Source organism: Paramisgurnus dabryanus, chromosome 15 (genome assembly GCF_030506205.2).
Source record: "Paramisgurnus dabryanus chromosome 15, PD_genome_1.1, whole genome shotgun sequence".
Taxonomy (NCBI): domain Eukaryota; kingdom Metazoa; phylum Chordata; class Actinopteri; order Cypriniformes; family Cobitidae; genus Paramisgurnus; species Paramisgurnus dabryanus.
This window is the reverse complement of record NC_133351.1, coordinates 37,729,614-37,748,968: the sequence shown is the minus strand read 5'-3', so window position 1 is coordinate 37,748,968 and position 19,355 is coordinate 37,729,614. Positions and strand designations below refer to the sequence as shown.

At 38.0% G+C, this 19,355-nt stretch overlaps 1 protein-coding gene across 9 annotated transcripts in view; it reads left to right on the top strand.

Moving 5' to 3' along the window:
* Positions 1-19,355, top strand: part of LOC135758559 (plakophilin-4-like) — a 192,253-nt gene extending 172,898 nt beyond the window's left edge. For 7 of the 9 annotated variants that reach the window (XM_065273096.1, XM_065273094.1, XM_065273095.1 and 4 more), the window contains 8 exons: positions 3,097-3,270; positions 3,398-3,548; positions 5,615-5,807; positions 5,912-5,999; positions 6,082-6,199; positions 9,033-9,164; positions 9,374-9,447; positions 18,204-19,355. In XM_065273096.1, the coding sequence (XP_065129168.1) occupies positions 3,097-3,270; positions 3,398-3,548; positions 5,615-5,807; positions 5,912-5,999; positions 6,082-6,199; positions 9,033-9,164; positions 9,374-9,447; positions 18,204-18,440 (1,167 nt within the window). In that variant the 3' untranslated portion in view covers positions 18,441-19,355. Of the gene's footprint in view, positions 1-3,096; positions 3,271-3,397; positions 3,549-5,614; positions 5,808-5,911; positions 6,000-6,081; positions 6,200-9,032; positions 9,165-9,373; positions 9,448-9,670; positions 10,308-18,203 lie in introns of those variants that run through there. The other 2 variants (XM_065273092.1, XM_065273098.2) reach the window with 2 other exon arrangements.

Genomic DNA, 19,355 nt, shown 5'->3' with positions numbered 1-19,355 from the left:
ATGCACATGAGGTTCATTTTGGTCCCATTTGATTCCCTCTCTTGCGCACAGTTGCCGTCGTCGGTCTCACTCTCAGCCTCCTTCCTATTACGAGGTGTTTCTGTAAAAAAATGCGCTACACATGGCATTTAAAAAACCGGATGGTTTATTTATAGTTCGAATACGGATATTTCACGTCATGTTCGAATGCATATTCGAATATCGAATAAAAAGTGACAGCCCTAGTCTGTAGTGTTGAACACTCTCTTTCCATGCTGAACGCCATACCTCTAACTTTGTGCTTCTATGCTTACCATGGAGCTGGCGGTTTTTCTTTGATTCTCTTTTTTCGAATGGGCGCAACGGCATCCAGCGTGTTAGAACAGACATTGTTTAGGTTTTCTATTACAATATCTAGATCATCACTGTTTTCTACTACATGTTTTATTTGGGATAGGTCTGGTAGAGTGCTAATAAAGCTATCTTTAGTGGTGGAAATTATTGTTCTGGCTAGTCGGTAGGATGTTGTGGATCAAGTGATCCTATCTAGAAGTACAGTGTATGACACAAGGTAATGGTCAGAAACTGCATCACTCTGAGGTGATATTTCGATGTCATTAATATTGAGCCAGAGTGACAGAATTAAGTCTAATGTTTGCTTACGAGTATGCGTGGGCCCTGTCACGTTTTGTCTAATATTGAGATAATTCAGAACATCCATTAATGCTAATCCTAATGTATCTTTAGTGTTATCAACGTGGATATTAAAGTCACCAACGATAAGAGCTTTATCTACAGTGACTACAAGCTCAGACAGGAAATCTGCTATTTCTTTAAGGAAATCTGCATTGTGGCCCGGAGGTCTATAGATTGTAGCTAAGGCAAAATAAAGCTGTTTGTTGTTGATCAGTTATTTCCATATTTAACATCATTATTTCAAATGATTTAAATTTTAGTTTAGATTTATGGTTTACTTTAAAAATTGTGTTGTATATTGTAGCTACACCACCCCCTCTCCCCTTTAATCGAGGTTCGTGTTTATAATAGTAGTCTTGTGGGATGGATTCGTTTAAACTTATGTAGTCGTCTGCTTTAAGCCAGGTTTCTGTTAAACAAAGTGCATCTAAGTTTTGGTCAGTAATTATTTCATTAACAATAGGTTCTTTATTGGTAAGCGATCTAAGGTTAAGAAGGCCAAATTTTAACATTTGAGTTTCATCTGTTAATTTATTGTTTTCTAATTTTATGTTAATCAGATTTGTACCAGATGTAGCGAGCAGTGCTCTGTATTTGTTTGTTTGTGGAACAGATACAGTTGAGATGTGTTGATATTCTGGTGAGATAGACTTTAAGTGCTGGGATATAAGTGATCTTGACATATCACGGCAGCTAACAGACGGACGGTTAAGCTGATCCGTCTGTTTCCTGACCTGTACCCTGAATAGTCAGACTGTATTAGAAGTAAGACAATGGTCAGATTTCTAGAGAGAATCGCACTTCCTTCCTGAGACGGATGGAGGCCATCTCTCTTTAGCAGGTCAGTTCTCCCCCAGAAATGCTTCCAATTGTCTATAAACCCTTAGTTATGCTGAGGGCACCATTTTGACATCCAGTCATGAAGAGAAAATTTACTGTAAGTTTCATCCCCCCGGTAGGCGGGGAGAGGACCAGAGCATATTACATTGTCTGACATTGTTTTAGCAGTTTCACATATCTCTTTAATATTATCTTTGGTGATCTCCGACTGGCGGAGTCTGGTGTCATTTGTGCCGGCGTGAATAACAATTTTAGAAAACTTACGCTTAGCATTAGCCAGCACATTAGCCAGCACTTAGCACATGTAAACCCCTCTGTGCTGACGGAAGAAGCTAAACTGTAAATGTGGCAAGTAGTGCAGGTTACAATAACAAGCGGAGTCTTACTGCTTTCATGTTGGGTGATGGCGTCTTCGGTGACCTGGACGCGGTCCGTGAAGCTGCATCGCGAGGGAAGCTCGCTCGCAGCACGCCCCAGTCCCCTGCGAACGTCTGTTGCCAGGGTGATGTGAGGCACGCTGAATCTGCGAAGGCCGGGCAGCAGCTCCTCCACGGCTTCCCGATCGCTTTCATGCTGGGCGATGACGTCTCTGTTTACTCGAGTGCGGTCCGTGGCACCAGCCCTGGTTTTACGAGACATTTTTCTGCCTTTACACCAAAGCGATTTTCACTGACGATAAGCAGAGTGAGGTGCAAATTCACTCCCTGGACATTAGATGGCGCCTAATACTACATAGATATATTCCGGTACACTACGAAACTTCATGCTTCTGTTCTGTCACTTGTCACACAAAAGAAGAAAGCCAGTATTCACCTATGGTATTTACATGCAAGCCAATAGCAAGTCATATGCTTTTTGGTTAACTGGCAAACAAAACATGGATATTACTAGTAGCAGCTTTTTTAACAGCAGCAACCGTACAAGGACTATTTAAACTCACCATTATTAGCAGCTATATATATATATATACATATACATATACATATACATATACATATACATATACATATACATATACATATATATATATATATATATATATATATATATATATACATATACATATACATATACATACATATACATACATACATACATATACATATATATATATACATATAATACAGTGAGGAAAATAAGTATTTGAACAACACACTAATATCTTCCCTTGTGTTCAGAACAAAGAAATTTATGTGGGTTTGTAACAACATAAGAGTAAGTAAATGATGACAGAATTTTCATTTTGGGGTGAACTATCCCTTTAAACGGAGGTCCTTTCAGTAAGAAGCGCCCCAAGATTTTCTCCTGAATAAATAAATCCAAATGTGTTTGGCTAAAATAACAAAGTCATTTATACCTAGGATGGATTTGGGGTAAGTACAATATGAACATCTTTTGAAAATTAATAGAGCAAAATAAGTCCTCTTTTACATCGAGTAAATGCATACAATCTGTTAATTAAATTTGTATGCTTGTTTTTTCACAGTTCATAAACTGATATAGTTTATCTTATTGATTCTTAGTAATACATTAATAAAAATTGACTCACTTCTTTGTTTGTGTGTGTTAAATCCATGTTAGTGGGATGGTGTTGGACCCATTCCTGGTTTTACAAAGTGCCCTAAAGGTGCTGAAATGCTGTGGCACCCATCTGTAGTGAAGCCGTATCTCACCCTATTAGCCGAGAGCTCAAATCCAGCAACACTTGAAGGCTCTGCAGGGTCACTCCAGAACCTCGCCGCTGGAAACTGGAAGGTGTGAGATTGTTCCCTACAACCCGCAAAGGACCAGTTGTCTGCAGTCTAACAAAAATATAAAATTTTCAGAAGACTGGGAACTTTATGAGACATTTCATTAATCTGTGGATCATGTTTGTCTGTAGTTTGCAGCATATATACGCGCATCAGTGCGTAAAGAAAAGGGTTTGCCAATACTGGTGGAGTTACTGCGCATGGACAATGACAGGGTTGTGTGTTCCATTGCCACTGCACTCAGAAACATGTCCCTGGATGTGAGAAATAAAGAACTGATTGGTGAGAGCACCACCCCCTGGCTGCGCACATGCAAATAACCTGTATTGACTGTATTTACACATGACATTTTGCTGTTTAAAATTAGGCAAAATCGGAGTCCATGTGAGTCCTTTAAAGTTTTATTGATCATATACAGTGGCAAGAAAAAGTATGTGAACCCCTAGGAATGAACTGGTTTTCTACAGTGATTTGCCATAAAATGTTATCTGATCCTCATCTAGGTCACAACAATAAACAAACACGATGTGCATAAGCTCACAAGACATACATAATTCCAGTTTCTTGTGTCTTTTTTGGTTTCTTGTGTCTTAAAAAGGAAAATGTAAGTGAGCCCATGGACTAATTACTTTATTGAAAGCTTTTTTTTATGTCAGAAGCTGGCAAACTGGAGTCCAATTAATAAAATGAGTTTAAAAGTGTGGTTTAGGGCAACTTTGATTGATACCTGTATTAAGACACTAACACATTTTAAGATTGATGCTCTTAAGAAGCATCAGCTCTTCTGAACCATGCTCTTATAAAGATATCTGTTAAAGAGATGTTGCACTCCATAATGCTGAAAAGGGATACAAAACAATCTCAAAATGTTTAGACCTCCATCAGTCTACACTTAGACAAATTGTCTATAAATGGAGACAGTTAAATACTGTAGCTACCCTTCCTAGAAGTGGGCGCACTGTCAAGATGACTCCTAAGACACCATGCAGAATACTCAATGAAGTAAAGAAGAACCCACAAGTAACAGCTAAAGGCTTGAAGACATAATTGGAATGGGCACACAGCTCTGTTCCTGAGTCTACCATACGCAAGTCTTTGGACAGGCACAGTGTCTATGAAAGTACACCACGGAGGAAGCCGCTGCTCTCCCGAAAAACATTGCTGTGAGCCTGAAGTTTGCAAAAGAGCTGTTGAATTTTTTGGGAAAAATATTATGGCGCAAAATGGGCACAGCACATCATGATTTGGGCTTGCTTTGCTGCCTCATGGCCTGGACCACTTGCCATCATCAAGGGTAAAATGAATTATTAAGTAAAAAAAAAAATCCTACAGGATAATGTCAGGGTGGCTGTCCACCAGTTGAAGCTCAGTAGAAGTTAGTTGATGCAACAAGACAATGACCTTAAGCATTGTAGTAAATCCACTACAGACTGGCTTAAGAAAAAAAAGTGCCATTTGGAGTGGTCTAGTCCAGTGGTTCTCAATTTTTTTCTGCGTGCGGCCCCCGTTGTGTACGGTGCATTCCTTCGCGCCCCCCCCCCCAAAGAAAATTTATGACAAAAAACTTTTCTAAAATGTAAGATTTTAATTAAACAAAACATATTAAGTTATACAAAGTAGTGCTGTTGGTTAGACTTATTTTTTTAGGTTTAATTACACAGAATTCATGATAAATGAATGCATTTTATAAAATGTCATAAAACTGGCCCCCCCCCTGGCACCATCCCCCCTTGGGGCCCCGGACGCCAGTTTGTGAACCACTGGCATAGTCAAAGCCCAGACCTTAACCTGTGGAATGACCTCAAGAGAGCGGTTCACACCAGACATCCTACAAATCTGTCTGAGTTAAAGCGGTTTTGTAAAGGGGAATGAGCAAAAATTGCTTCTGAACGATGCGCAGGTCTGATTCAGAACTACTGAAAGCGATTGCTTGAAGTAACTGCTGCCAAATGAGGCTCAACAAGCTGTTAAATCCAAGGGTTCACTTACATTTTCCTCCAGCACTATGAAAGTTTAATGGGGGTTCTCAAAAAAGACACAAGAAACAAGAATTATTGGTGTGTTGTCACCTTATGCACATTGTGTTTGTCTATTGTTGTGACCTAGATGAGGATCAGATAACATTTTATGGCAAATCACAGTAGAAAACCAGTTTATTTCTAGGGGTTCACATACTTTTTCTTGCCACTGTATACAGCAATACACAGTCAGTAGTACAACTTCATACAGATTAAAATAAACAATTACACAGATATGAAATAATAAAAAAGCAAAGCTAAGTAAAAGTAGAAAGAAATGAAAAAAATATACTGATTTAATGTAACTGTAATGCAATTGCTGTATTTCAGGGAAATATGCCATGCGGGACCTAGTGAACCGGCTGCCTGGAGGAAACACCACACTGCTGTCTGATGATACAGTGGCAGCCATCTGCTGCACCTTACACGAGGTCACCAACAAAAACATGGAGAACGCCAAAGCTCTGGCAGACACCGGTGGGATAGAGAAACTTGTCAATATTACCAAGTGCAGAAGTGATAGGTGAGACCCAGCCATAAATCTGTATTAGTCAAACACGTTTAATCATCTGTTTAAACTAGTAAAGAAGACCACATGATAAATGTTTGCCATGTGTGTTTTGGTAGCAGATACTCTGTAAAGGTGGTGAAGGCTGCTGCTCAAGTTCTGATTGGACTATGGCAGTACAAAGACCTCCGCACCATCTATAAGAAGGTGAGCAGCAGCACTGAATAATTACATCAGCTTCACATCAGTCTTTGGACGTGTTTATGCTGTTTTTCATCTGTTTATGCAGGATGGCTGGAATCAGAATCACTTCCTAACTCCCATGACGACTTTGGAACGAGAGAGCTTCAAGTCACAGCCAACAAAACCATTAAACACACTACAAATGTCATCTGTGCATCACACAGGTGAGATTCAGCCGACACACTAAAACATGTACATGTACATCATCGTTGTGAATCATTTCATAACAAAGACATAAACACTGTTGAAAAATTCATGTAAAGAGCATGTGATCATGATAATGAAAACTGTATTACTTAGATTAGGGCTACGTTTACATTAATGCGTTTTCGATTTAAAACACATTACTTTTGCTGCGTTTATGCTTTTATCCAGTCTGCTCCAGAGTTTTTATCATTGTAAACTGAGACGTTTGTAAACGCAGCATTAGCGTTTAGTGACCAGGTTGTGCTGCAATGTAAACGAACCTTACCAAAGACTTATGTAAACAAAGGTAAACAAATGAGTGCCCACATTTTGTCCCTTATCAGGTGTTATGGATCATTACATATCCTTCCCTGATTCGTCAAGCACCTACTATGCTACCGAAAAATGACAATGACGCCGGATTTCCACTAACTGCGTAGCGGCTGCAGATCGGCTCCGCTGCGTTACGGCTCCGCACTCCGCTGTCCGCCAATACCCACCAGTTCCGTATTTGTTGCAGAGCGGCTGCGTGCTGAAGTGACGACGACCCATGAGGTCTCGCAAATTCACATGATGATCGCGTGATATCTAGTTCTGTATCCGCCCATCATGCCGTTAAATTATGACGTTTTACTGGACCAGCACAGATTATTTTATTATTATTATTATTAGTGATGCACCGATGTATCGGCCGCCATTATTTATCTGCAGATTTTTGATGAATTTGAAACCATCTGCATATTGGCAATAGCACAAAAAAGGCAGATACCGATTGTTTATTAATTAAACACATAAAGTCTGTTTTTTTGAAGTAGCAATATTTATACTCTGTTTAAAGCAATAGCACTGGCATTATTTATGTTTATTAAAGAAATCCAATATATGTAAAAAATTAGTTAATGTTGTTAATAAAAGAAATTAAAAAGAAAAAAACACCTTTGAAGGTTGTCATGTTGAATTATATTTGTTTTAGCTTAATTTGTGCCTCTCTTATTATGTTGGTCAGTTGAATGTTAATTAGATTCAGTCCATGTTCAGTAAAAATAATTTGATGTAAATAAATCATCATAACATTTCAAAAATAGCATACATTTTTTGTTTTTTACTTAGAGAAGAGACAATGGATCTTATTACAGATGGGATTTTTGTTTGTGGATGAAGAATTTAGCATATAAAATAAAAAAGTTAACAGTAGTTTCAATAGAAGACATTTTGGGATACTACCAGCCCAGATCACAACACGAGATCTTGCAAATTCAGGTCTAATCAGTCATTATACATGGCTCCGCCCTGCGGAGCTGTCCGGCATCCGGCCAAAATAGAAGCTCTGCGTATTTGTGCCTGAGGGCTGCGGATGGCCGGAGCTGTGACGGATTCGGAACACAGTCAGTGGAAATACACACATAGACACGTTCCGCAGTGGATCCGCAGCTTTTCCGCAGTCGGTGGAAATTGGGGGTGATCAGCCGCAACGACAATAACATGGAGATTGAGCTGCAGGTTTTGCAGAGTTTCAGCTGTTCTAATGCTGTTTTTGAGTTCCATAAAACATGTTTCAAAAGTTGTTTGCTCGAAATAGCTTGTAGGAAAAGATTGTTACCCATCTTCAGTAGCCTCTGTTTCAGGGCATTTCAGATTGTGCCATTTTGAGATGGTCATTACATATTTACGAGCTGCTGCTCCTTTGATCACGCCCCACTACTAATGTCATGTGCCCGTGCGCGTGCTCAGTGGTATCTTGAGAAGTACAGACCATACCGTGTTGTTTTTCTATATTATTATTAACGGTTTATGTTGCCAACAGACAATCAAGCAAAAAAGTATCACTAATAAGTACACTCCAGGAGAAGAACCTCATGACACATAATGATTCCAGAGTAAATTGTGATGTAGCAGTTTCAACAATACACTCGTTTTCCCTGGACAATGCTAACATATTCCCATTATAAAACATTTTCAAAACGCATTATTTTCGCAAATGACAGAAATTTAGACCCGGCGGGGGATGTATACTGCTTGTGGACCACCGTGCTTATTGCTAAAAGCTAGCGGGAGGTCCGGACCGTATCTTGGGAAAGTGATAGAGACGTTAGCCTCGTCAGAAAAGCCGGGTCGGTAAGGCCCGGTCTCGGTTAGTTTGGCAAAACACTTTTAGTTTGGCAAAGCACTATTACTTAGTTCATGTAGAATTGTTAAATAAAGCCGTTAAATATATTTTTTTAACTTTCGAAACCACGCTGCAAACTATCTAGCCTGCAAAAAAATATCTATGTGTCTAAACAATATTATTCCCATTACTATACATTTAAAAGGTATAATTTATGGGATTAGCATCAATGTATGGTCTCTGTTTTGAGATACAGATGCTCTAGCATCATAAATGTAGTTTGTGACTGAAGATGACAACATGCAAAATATAACGTGACTTCTTACCTTTTGTTTTGATAACGTTATATCGATCGCGAATCGAATCAAGTTTCAGATGTGTCCAAAAAAATCCAATGACCATTTTTGTCCACAAATGCGTATAATGTGACGGCCACCTTTAACTTGACAGCACATCATTTTTAAAGTGGAAGTATATTTAATCTGTTAAATGGAGATTTGCAACTGAGGTTTGCCCAAAATAGTGCACCAGCTGTTGCCACAGATTATAAATACACAGTAGTAAAGATCAATTCTAAAATGAAAGAAATAGTGCTGGATTTAAACAAACTCTGGATATATGGCTCATTTTGAGTTTGCGTTAGCTCAATTTTAAATGAATTTGTTTATGTGGATTCTAATTAACTAATTGTTTTTAATCTTTAGTGCGCAGCACCACATCATCTCCATCCATGCTGGGCATTAAAGAACGACACTCAAATAATCAAACCAAAAAATCTACGAAGCAGTTTTATAATTGCCAAGCAGAAATCAGCATCAATAAAAACACATACACAGGTAAGAGGGCGTTCTGTTATGTATTAATGCACTATTCACTGTATAAAGCCTAACTAATAATGGAGTTAATTGTTTTCTGTCTTTCTGTATCTACAATTGAAATCATACTCGTTTTAATCTAGTTTCACAGTTTATAAAACTTTATAATGTTTGCTCTTAGCCTAATAAGGAAGCTGCATTACATAAATCACTCACTGTTGATTTTTAAGGTTTTGCAAAGCCATCTCAGTTATACATGGGGCCGTACACTTCCCTGAACAGAGAGGGCTCAAGGCGTGGTCAGGTAAGACAGCTTTAAACATGACACAATTCATCAATTCATAAAGTAAATGCATTATAATATTAAAGGCACAATTGTAAGTTTTTTTTGTAAGAAAATATCCAAAAATGACTAGCGCATTGTCTCTTAATGTTTACTTATATCAGCCAAAATGTTTTCAATGTTTGAAACCAGAAAATTCGCATTCGTCATTGAAGACTCCATTAGCCACTTTTGCTTCAAACAGGGCTTCAAACGGGCCTCACGGAGCCAATAGTCACCGACCTCCAGCTGCGAAGCCAAAATCAAGACGCGTTTGGACTGTCAGGCCAATAGCCCGCCAGTGCTTCTTTAAACCCTGCTCTTAATACGCCTACCTGAATCTAACGTCACACAATCCTGCCCTTTTTACAGTGAGCAGGAAGTCAATTCAATCTGACAGGAGGCAGGAGTTAGATCGCATCATCATACAACAAACAGAATGGAAAGAACCGACCACAAATAAAGCGTTCATCTACCTAATGTGCCATTAAACTGTACACACAGTATTTTAAAGAACATAACGTGTCCTTGTTTTAGATTTTTTTTTTAAATGCAGGTATCGTAGGTTTGTAGTGCTATCGTTTTATGGCGATGTAAACATACTTACACATTATCAGATGTGTGATATTCGATCTTTATGTATGAAAATGTAAATAGTTGAGCATCACATGAAACAAAAGGTAACTGTCAAATAGATATTTTAATAATGTGCCAATCAGTAAATACTTTTGTCTATAAAGAAAACATTTAGGTGAAATAATAAAAAAATTGTCTTAAAATGACCACCACACACTCACTCCCCTTGAAATAAATAAAAAATGTGTTTATACTGTACAATAAATCAGATATCTAAGTGTAAGCTAGCACTATTATAATAACTATAATATTGTTTATTATGCTTTTGTGTTTCTCAATAAAATAATCAATTAAAGTTCTACTTACAATTAAATCAGCCAAGATGTCATTTTAAAAAAAATTATTACCTTGCATGTCTGCTTATGACCAAACAAGATGTTTATTTATGTTTGTATATGGTATAGTTTATATAAATGTCCCTAAATTTTCAAATAAATCCCATAAATTCCTGTAAAATTTCCAATTTGGAATATTTCCAAAATTCTCCAGATTAAGTTCCCATTGAAAGTGGCGAAATGTCTGTAGGCATGTGTCTACACGCACCATGCGTCAACAAACTTTTTTCATTGTACCGATAATATTAATCAGTCATAAATTCTTGCGCTCTGGCAGTACTTTGATGTAATTCCCATGCATGCTTTTTGGCAAACGTTTGGTTGGGGAAGTTTTCTTCTGCCAGTGACATAAACAGTCACATATTCTTCATAAAAATCATCAAAAGCGCATAATTTGTCTTATTTGTTTTCTGTATGTACTTACAGTAGACGTGATGTATGATAACCGAGTCTTATAACATAATAATTTGCGAAGACCTTTGAAGAGACAGAGAGCATTTGCAGAATATCATGAACTAGTTTATCTAATTTTACAATTCGTTTCTTTTTGCATCTGAACGTTTTATAGGTTTAACTATGGCTGCACAATCTATAGAAAATTTACCATCATCATGATTTTTTTATTTATTTATTTTATGTGTCCATCATTTGTGTGTTGCATGATTAGATTGTCCAATCAGAAGGTGTTTCCAACACATTTACTTTACTTGGGTGGCTCTCCCATGTATATTAACAACCACCCGCATATATTTGGTATCAAATTTTGTCTTTTTTGTCCGTGATAATAAAATTATGCATGCGAGTACGTTGTGTCTTTTCCGATGAGTTTGCGGTTCGTTCACGTGCTCTCTTTTTCTCGATGAATTGGGTGCGATTCACACTTTAATTTTTTCAGTTGCTTAAAAACATATAAATGGCAAAATTCTCATAACACTGCATTCAGCACAAACTGGGCTACAATATTATATGATCAACATGTATGTACAGGTTTGTATTTTTGAGAGAAAAATGTTTATGCGTGGTTTTTGAAAAAGCTAAATTTTAAAGTCACTGATACAAGTCCACAAAACTCATTCTAAACATGTTTTCCCAAGACTTTTCAAAACAGGATCTAGTAGTCTAGAGTTTTTTCTTCAAAATGATGTGAAAATCATTCGGCCTGCTCATTCACATAAAGCAATATATTGATATATACAATTTCTAAGACCAGGGCTGGCGTCAAGGGGGGGCATTTGTGGGCAGTGCCCCCCCGAACAGGTTGTTGTGCCCCCCCTACAAAGTTTTTTATTACTTTAATATATATCAAGAATAATTAAAATAAATTAAACATTGAATGTTTCATGACTTGTAATGTAATCAAATGAGGAAAATATAGTTGATATATGTTTTCTTTAATTAAAATAGACCAGTTTCTCTGAGTGGATGTATTGCCGCGTCTCACCCGTCTTACGTCTTTAGCATATTTGTGACTTGATACTAGCAACGTGTTTTTTCGCTGCATTTTATGGATCGTATAAAATATGGATATTAGAACATTTAGAATGAACCAGCACCGCCTGCTTCATCTTCATGCAAACACAGACTGGCTCAAACTCAGAGATTAGAGGTTGAGGTGGAATTTACAAATCTACAGGACACTGTTTTAAGGAAGTTTAATGTTCTTACACGCAGTCTTCAGCTATTTCAAAGGTAAGTTAGCGTTGTTTTTAATTACGTAAGCTTAAATGTGAAGTGTGGCTATAGACCGTTAACAGCATTACGCACTGATTATGGTAAAGCGGCTTTTTTAAAGCTAGGACGCGGTGTGTGCTGTGCCCATTCATTTCAATGGCTTGCGCTGTGCGAGGGCGGTTTGTTGTTGCGTCGAGTAGCGCGAGCGCAGCGGAGCTCAGCTTGCGCTCACGCCGCGGTCGAAGTTCAGTAGTTTTGCGCATAGTTTGTGATCTTTTGCACTTTGAGGGAAATGAGCTGACAGTCTGTACCAGTTGTATGAGTGTGCGCTTGCTGTATTTGTTGTTTTAACCTGTTTCTAAATGTGGGCGCCACCATTTTTGACCTTTCCGGTTTATGACTTCCGGTGAGCCACTAAAGCTAATGGAAGTCTATTGCGAAGGACACAAGTGTGCTGTTTTGACTGTCTGTTTAATGTTTATTATAAAAAATCCAAGAAGACCGGCATAATTTGTGCAGTTAGGGGTTGCCATACTAGCTAATACAAACGCAGTAAATCTCTACAAAACATTTATTTTAACCCCATGCACAAGAGCTGAATGTGTATGTGGCAAACATTCAGTCATGATCTGTATTTACAAATCCATGCAGTAAAACCTTTCAAAGAAACTACCAGTAAACAATAAATACAATCATTGTTTAAAAAACAACTAATATTATGCTGATAAAAATCTGCTGATTTAGATGATTTTTTTTTTTTGAGAAACAGGTGGATACTATCCAAGAAATGAAATAAATACACTATACTTTTATAAGGCCACCGTATTATTTAATTTGGCCAATAAACTTAAGCAGAATTTATGAAAAATGAAACTTATTTCATATGATCATAAGATATTCAACTATATATTACATTGAACTCTTGTTCTACAACTTTTTGGCATGTGCTACAAAACGTTAAACCTCTGTAGTACCAGTGCAGAGGTTTATTTATTAACTAATGTATTAACTGAAATCACAATAATCTTATTTTCATTATGCATTACTTGTTTTGGCTGTTTAAAATTATGTAAACTTAGGGACATGGCTAAAAAGGCTTTGCAGTACAAGCAGTACAGTGAAAAATGTAAAGGGGTCTGAATACTTTCTGTACCCACTGTAACTTAAAAAATACTTGTCATACAAACAAAAGACAAATGTCTACATAATGCTTGGAATGTCTACATGATGATGTAGTGAATTTGAACAACAAAATTCTCATTTGGTGTTAACTGTGATTTTGGAGATTCTGGACAACTCTTATCAACACAAGGAAGACACAGTGGTAATAAAATGGAATTAATTAACAAAAGATAAAAAGAAAACTAAAAACACTACTAAATGATTCTAAAATAAAAAAGAATAGAAAAAGATGGAAACTAAAGTGCAAAGAATAGAAAGTTGAAGTGACTGAGTTGAATTTATGGCAGAATGTTTTCTGTTTCTGATAAGATAAAAACCTTATTTTAATTAAAGAATTATCTGATAAACATTAAAGAAATCAGTTATGCAATATTAAAGACACAATACACCAGTGCCAAGGTTTGGTTTGGTTAAGTGATATTGACGTTCTCTGTGATCGAATGAGCAGTCCCCTGCCAGTGGCACGTGGGCCACGGGTCAGGCTTTTCACACTGCAAATGGGTTTAGTTCAACAGCCTTGAACACAAAGTGCTGTGAAATGCTGATCTCCAGAAGATCCTGGTGATCTAGAACACGCAGATGCAGTCCTATAGTCAGTGCAGAAAATGCACAGGCCAGAAACTCAGAACTTGTGGTTGATCTGGTTCAGTCTCTGTTGTCAAACTCAGAACGAGGAGCTGTAAAATCTCAAGGAGAGATTCAGAAACTTGGTTGGTTTTTCCATGATCTGTTATTTTCTCTCTCAGTGGGTGCTCTGTTTTAGTCTCTTAGCACATGGCCGAAGACTGAGAATGATGGGGTTTGCCCTGTTGCAATCTCTAGCACGCAGGCTGGAGAATCAGAGCTTGTAGCACTCTGTTTATGTCTCTTTTGTCAGGAGGACTCAGAGCGAGGATGTCTGGATAAAAGGTACTTTATAACTTTTAGATAAGGATTTTGCGTCTTGGAAATTTGCTGATTCAGAACCGTGATTGACTGTTGATGTCAGAAGGAGCCCACAAAATGTGGCACACTTTTCTACACTGTGAGGAATTCATTTGCATAGCATAAAATACAGAGTGTAACTTTGCCCTTTAAATTTCATTTATGCATTTTCCACTTACAAAACCATTTCCTAAATTCCATTGGCATTGTCCTGAATGTAAAAAGCATTTATTCATTCATATGTTAATAACTGTGATTAATTGAACAGATTCATAACATAAAGATGTCATTCAAAATGTTAGTGTCTTTTAGGGCGGTTTCATATTTGGTGCGATTGCCTGGTCCGAACAAGAGTTCGATTGCTCCCCCCCTCCCCATGCCCCCCATGGACTGTGTTCACACATTATTTTTGCATCCGAACCGCGGTACGCTTGCATCATCAAGCTGCAGCCGGCGCGTTCTCATGTTGCTTGGCAACCGCTGTAAACGAGAAGACGACAAGTGTGATTGACTATTTGCAAGCAGAGAGGTGATTTCTGAATGCCTCCGCAAAAATTGACGTCGGTGGACAGACCGCGTTGTCATCGAAACGACTTTAGTATGTTTGCGGCAGACAGACGAAAGTGCGTTTCTGTATTATTTCTTTGAAAACAAAACCAAAGCACGCATTCTATGCATTTTGTTGTCAATGTAAGTGCACACACACAAACACACACGTCTGTTTTGGTGGGACATTCCATATAATACGTAATTAACAGCGGTTCACTTCCGCGATTTGGTACGATTGCGCTCACATTAGCAGCGAACCGATCTGGAGTTCACATGAAACGAACCCCAGACCACCCTTTTTAAGCGGACTCGAGTACGTTTCGCGGGTGCGCACCCGAGTTCGGAAGACAGCGTTCAAATCATCCAAATGTACCGAACTCTGATGTCAATCGAACCCGGGTTCGCACCAAAAGTGCTAATGTGAAAACGCCCTTAGATGAGTATAAAGTAAACAGGTGATGATTTTATGTCCATTTTGTTGGTGAAAGAATGTAAAGATTGTTCTTTAGTAAGCCAATATTCTGCAAAGCCATGCTGTTTCCTTATGGAATTTACATTCATCCTGGTTTCGGGGTGAAGGGGGTTTGAAAGAATGATACGCCAATCAAAACGTATTCTTCCTCTCCGCTTTGACACTGATGTCGGGCAGTTGTCTTATCTGATCGAACCGGACACCTGTTTGTGTTAACTGGAATGCTTGTTATCTGCTCTTCCTACACAACGATGGGCAGTTCTTCTTTTGTATTTTTTACTGCACAAAAGTAAAACTCTCAATGGACCAACTGTCCCCACAAAGATGGGAAAACCAGTACATTTGTGACCTTGTGGGGACATTTTGAGGTCCCCATGAGGAAATATGCTTAAAAAACACACAGAATGATGTTTATTGAAAATCTAAGGTAAAATAAAGTTTTCGGTGATAGTTGGGGTTAGGGGAAGGGAATAGAATATACAGTTTGTACAGTATAAAAAACATTACGTCTATGGAAACCAGAATGTGTGTGTGTGTGTGTGTGTGTGTGTGTATTTACATTCTATTTAAATTTTTTGTTATAAATTCACAAGTACCGTAAAACGCCTGTCTCTTTTAGACGCCTGGTGTGACGACACCAGGATTTAGGTGATGATGACAGTAGCGAAGTGGCAATCGGGAGAGCCGGGACTTTTCCCGGTGGGCCGGTAGTGTTTTGAGGCCGCTGATAATAGCCGGGCTTTCAGTCTTTTGTCATGTATGCACTCCCGCCACACATTGTATTTCTCGCGCGGAAACACTATTTATAATATTTAATATGCTGCAGCGTCCAAAATGTATCTGGCCGCACTGCTCTCTCTCTCTATCAAGCCCGTCTTCCCTAGAGTTCTAGTTGAGCGAGCCAATACAAAAAAAAGAGAAAGAGGCTACACAATAGCCAATCAGAAAATAGCACTGTTGTATCTGGGTAAGATTTCACACAACAACCAATAAAAAAACATATCCTTGTTTGCTTTATTTACCGTATACTGCCATTAATTTAAGACTGTTGTTATTACACGAACTAATTTGTTAAACACATTCAAACTAAAAATAAAACGTAATATGTGGTAACCTCCTGCTGTCATGCTGGAACAATTAAATTAAAAGCCTGTCTCTTATAGATGCCTGGTGTGATGATAGGTTTGGGAAAATAAAAGCCCGGGCTATTATTTGAAGTTTTACGGTATATCTTATAAAAACTATGGTTTTACTACAGAAGCAGTTTCCTATCACATTTTTGCTTAAATGTCTCATCGTGCAATTCTTTTTTTCCTCGGGTGTCAATCAGAGATTATTCAGGAGCTTTCATGCCTTCTCTCATATGGCTGTTCTAAGCAAAAACTGTCTTAGAAATTGTAAATCAATATATTGTTTTTTGTGAATGAGTAGACAGAATGATTTTCACATCATTTTGAAGAAAAAACTCTAGACTACTAGATCCTGTTTTTGAAAAGTCTTGTGAAAACATGTTTAGTATGGGATTTGTGGACTTATATCAATGACTTAAAATGTTGCTATTTCAAAACCCTTTTCCCTCACAAATACAAACATGTACATACATGTTGCTCACCTGATATTGTAGCCCAGTTTGTGCTGAAACACAGTGTTTTGCCATTATTGTTTTTAAGCAACTGAAAAAAGCACGAATATCAGTGCAGGTCAAAACTGTTCAAGGATGCAAAATCAGCCAAGACCCCAGAGGGTTAAATCCCTTCTGAAGGTTTCCAGCACCACTAGACGTGCTGGACTAGACGCACAAACAAAAAAGAGTGCCAGCGGCTTGACCGTGTATTTTTGAACCGTGCGGCCCACTTGTCCGCAGTGGTAAGCTTATTTTTGCAAAGAATCAATAACAAAAGTGTTCTTTTTAGAGTATATTTCTGATCGAGCAAATAACAAGTACCTTAACTAACATTATTGTGTAAAATTAATGTATACAGTGTTAACTACAGATCGGCTGCCAAACCTCACTTATAGCGGTGATCCATGATTGCCATCTCCCCTTGTCTTTAGAAAACCAAAACATTTATTTTCAACAAGGTAATTGTTCCAGAGTTCAGTTTAACCACTAGCCAGACAATTAAACAAACAGAGTTAAGTTCCATCCAGACGTGTAGGCACAACAATGCGCATGAGTCTGATGAAAGCATCTATACAGAATCGTATCCGAGTGCGATTGCCCTGAGCCCGCGACTCCCCCACTTGCCTGGCTGCACGCAATACATGCATGCACGCGCATGCACAGACATAAGCGAAAGGTCTTCTCATTGGATAAGAACACACAATCTTATAAAAAATAATGAGACACTAACACGTCATCGTTCTACTATAGTGCTTTGACACGTCACAGCTTGTGATGTTAAAACCATAGACGTTATATACGTAGACACCTCATAGACTGACACTGCCTATAGCTGACGTATCAGTGCCATCTTGAATGAGTCCCCAATGCACCCCCCTGCTTTATTTCTACTGAGGAAGGTGTATCCCCTTGGTTACACGTAAGTAACATTAGTTACCATGACATAATATTATAAATGGTAAAATAAGCAACATTATTGTTCAATCTTACTTGTGCGTGGTAATCCCATGCGATCTGGTATCAATACTGCACCAGTTATTGTAACCGTAAGCTGTACAATATACAGGCATAGTTGCTCGCTTTTCGTTGACTAGCATAGAGTGAGGAGACCCGATTACGTTCCAGCACGTCATGAGGCGTCTACGTATAAAATGACTATGGTTAAAACGATATGGAGTTTAAACCCGGAAGACAAAAATATTACAAAAAAGCTAGTGTTCTCCTACTGTTAAAATTAACAGATGCTAACATTGTCTTCTATGATATGCAACACAACTAACTTGATTAGTGTTTCATGAAGCTTTTAACAGGCTGACACAATTTCACTTTATTTCCGTGTAAGCAGCAGATGTACTACGCAAATGAAGCTGGCCACAGAAACTACGATACCTACTGCACATACATGCAACCACACACCTATGAGGACTCATACATGAATGAGACAGTCCACTATTCTTCTGCAGATTACATCCAGTCACACGGCTTTAAATCCTCAAGCAACTACATGGACTTTAACCCATCCACCAGGAGACCCTCATACCAGGCTGAACATTACCCGGTATCGCCTGACTCATGGGTATAGAGCAGGGGTGTCCAGAATTGTTTCTGGAAGGCTGGTGTCCTGCAGAGTTTAGCCTATAACTTCCCTCGACACACCTGTCTGAAAGGTCCTCCTGGAGCAGGATTGGACGACTCTGGTACAGAGAAAGCACCTTAAGACATCTCTAAATGTTTAAACTTCTTTGAATATTTTAACAGCTGTTTTTTTAAGAAAGGTAAATAAAAGATGCAAAGCAAAGGAAGATTTAATGTCATAACAAAGCTGGAAAAGAATGTATGTATGTCAATGGAAACAGGAAGCAGATCATGATCTTTGTATGTAGAGGGGTTGAAGGATGTGTTGAGAAGGTAAAATTCAGTGCAAGAAAATTCAGTAGGGTTCAAGACAGAAAATGTATCTGTAAACAAACAATAAATAATGATTATAATTATTGAATTAAATTGATAATGATATAATCTTAGTTTGTACAGAGGAAACATTGTATTGGTACCTGTTGGTTGTAAATGTTATCAAGTATTGTACATATCTTTTACTTTCTTGACGATGCAATGAGAAAATGCTTTTATACTTCACACAGGTCAAAACTCATGCTGTATTAAAGTAAATGCATCAATGATTATATGATAAGAGATGTCATTACCTTATTCTGAATTAAGCCTATTTTTTTTTTCATTACAAAATGACAACTTTTTTGTAATAAAACTAGGATCTGGATGCACATGACAACGGGTTGTGGCAATTATCGACACTTGGGGGTGAATATAAAGAAAAGTTTCCCAGAAATGACAAATTTGTAATTGGTGCTTGGAAAGTAAGGCATCACTTTTATTATCTCATGTGCATTTTATTGTGCTTATTCTCTATTGTCTTATGTGAGCTCCTTTCACCTGATCTAACAAGCAATCAGTAATGAATAAACTACAAACTTTCCCCTTA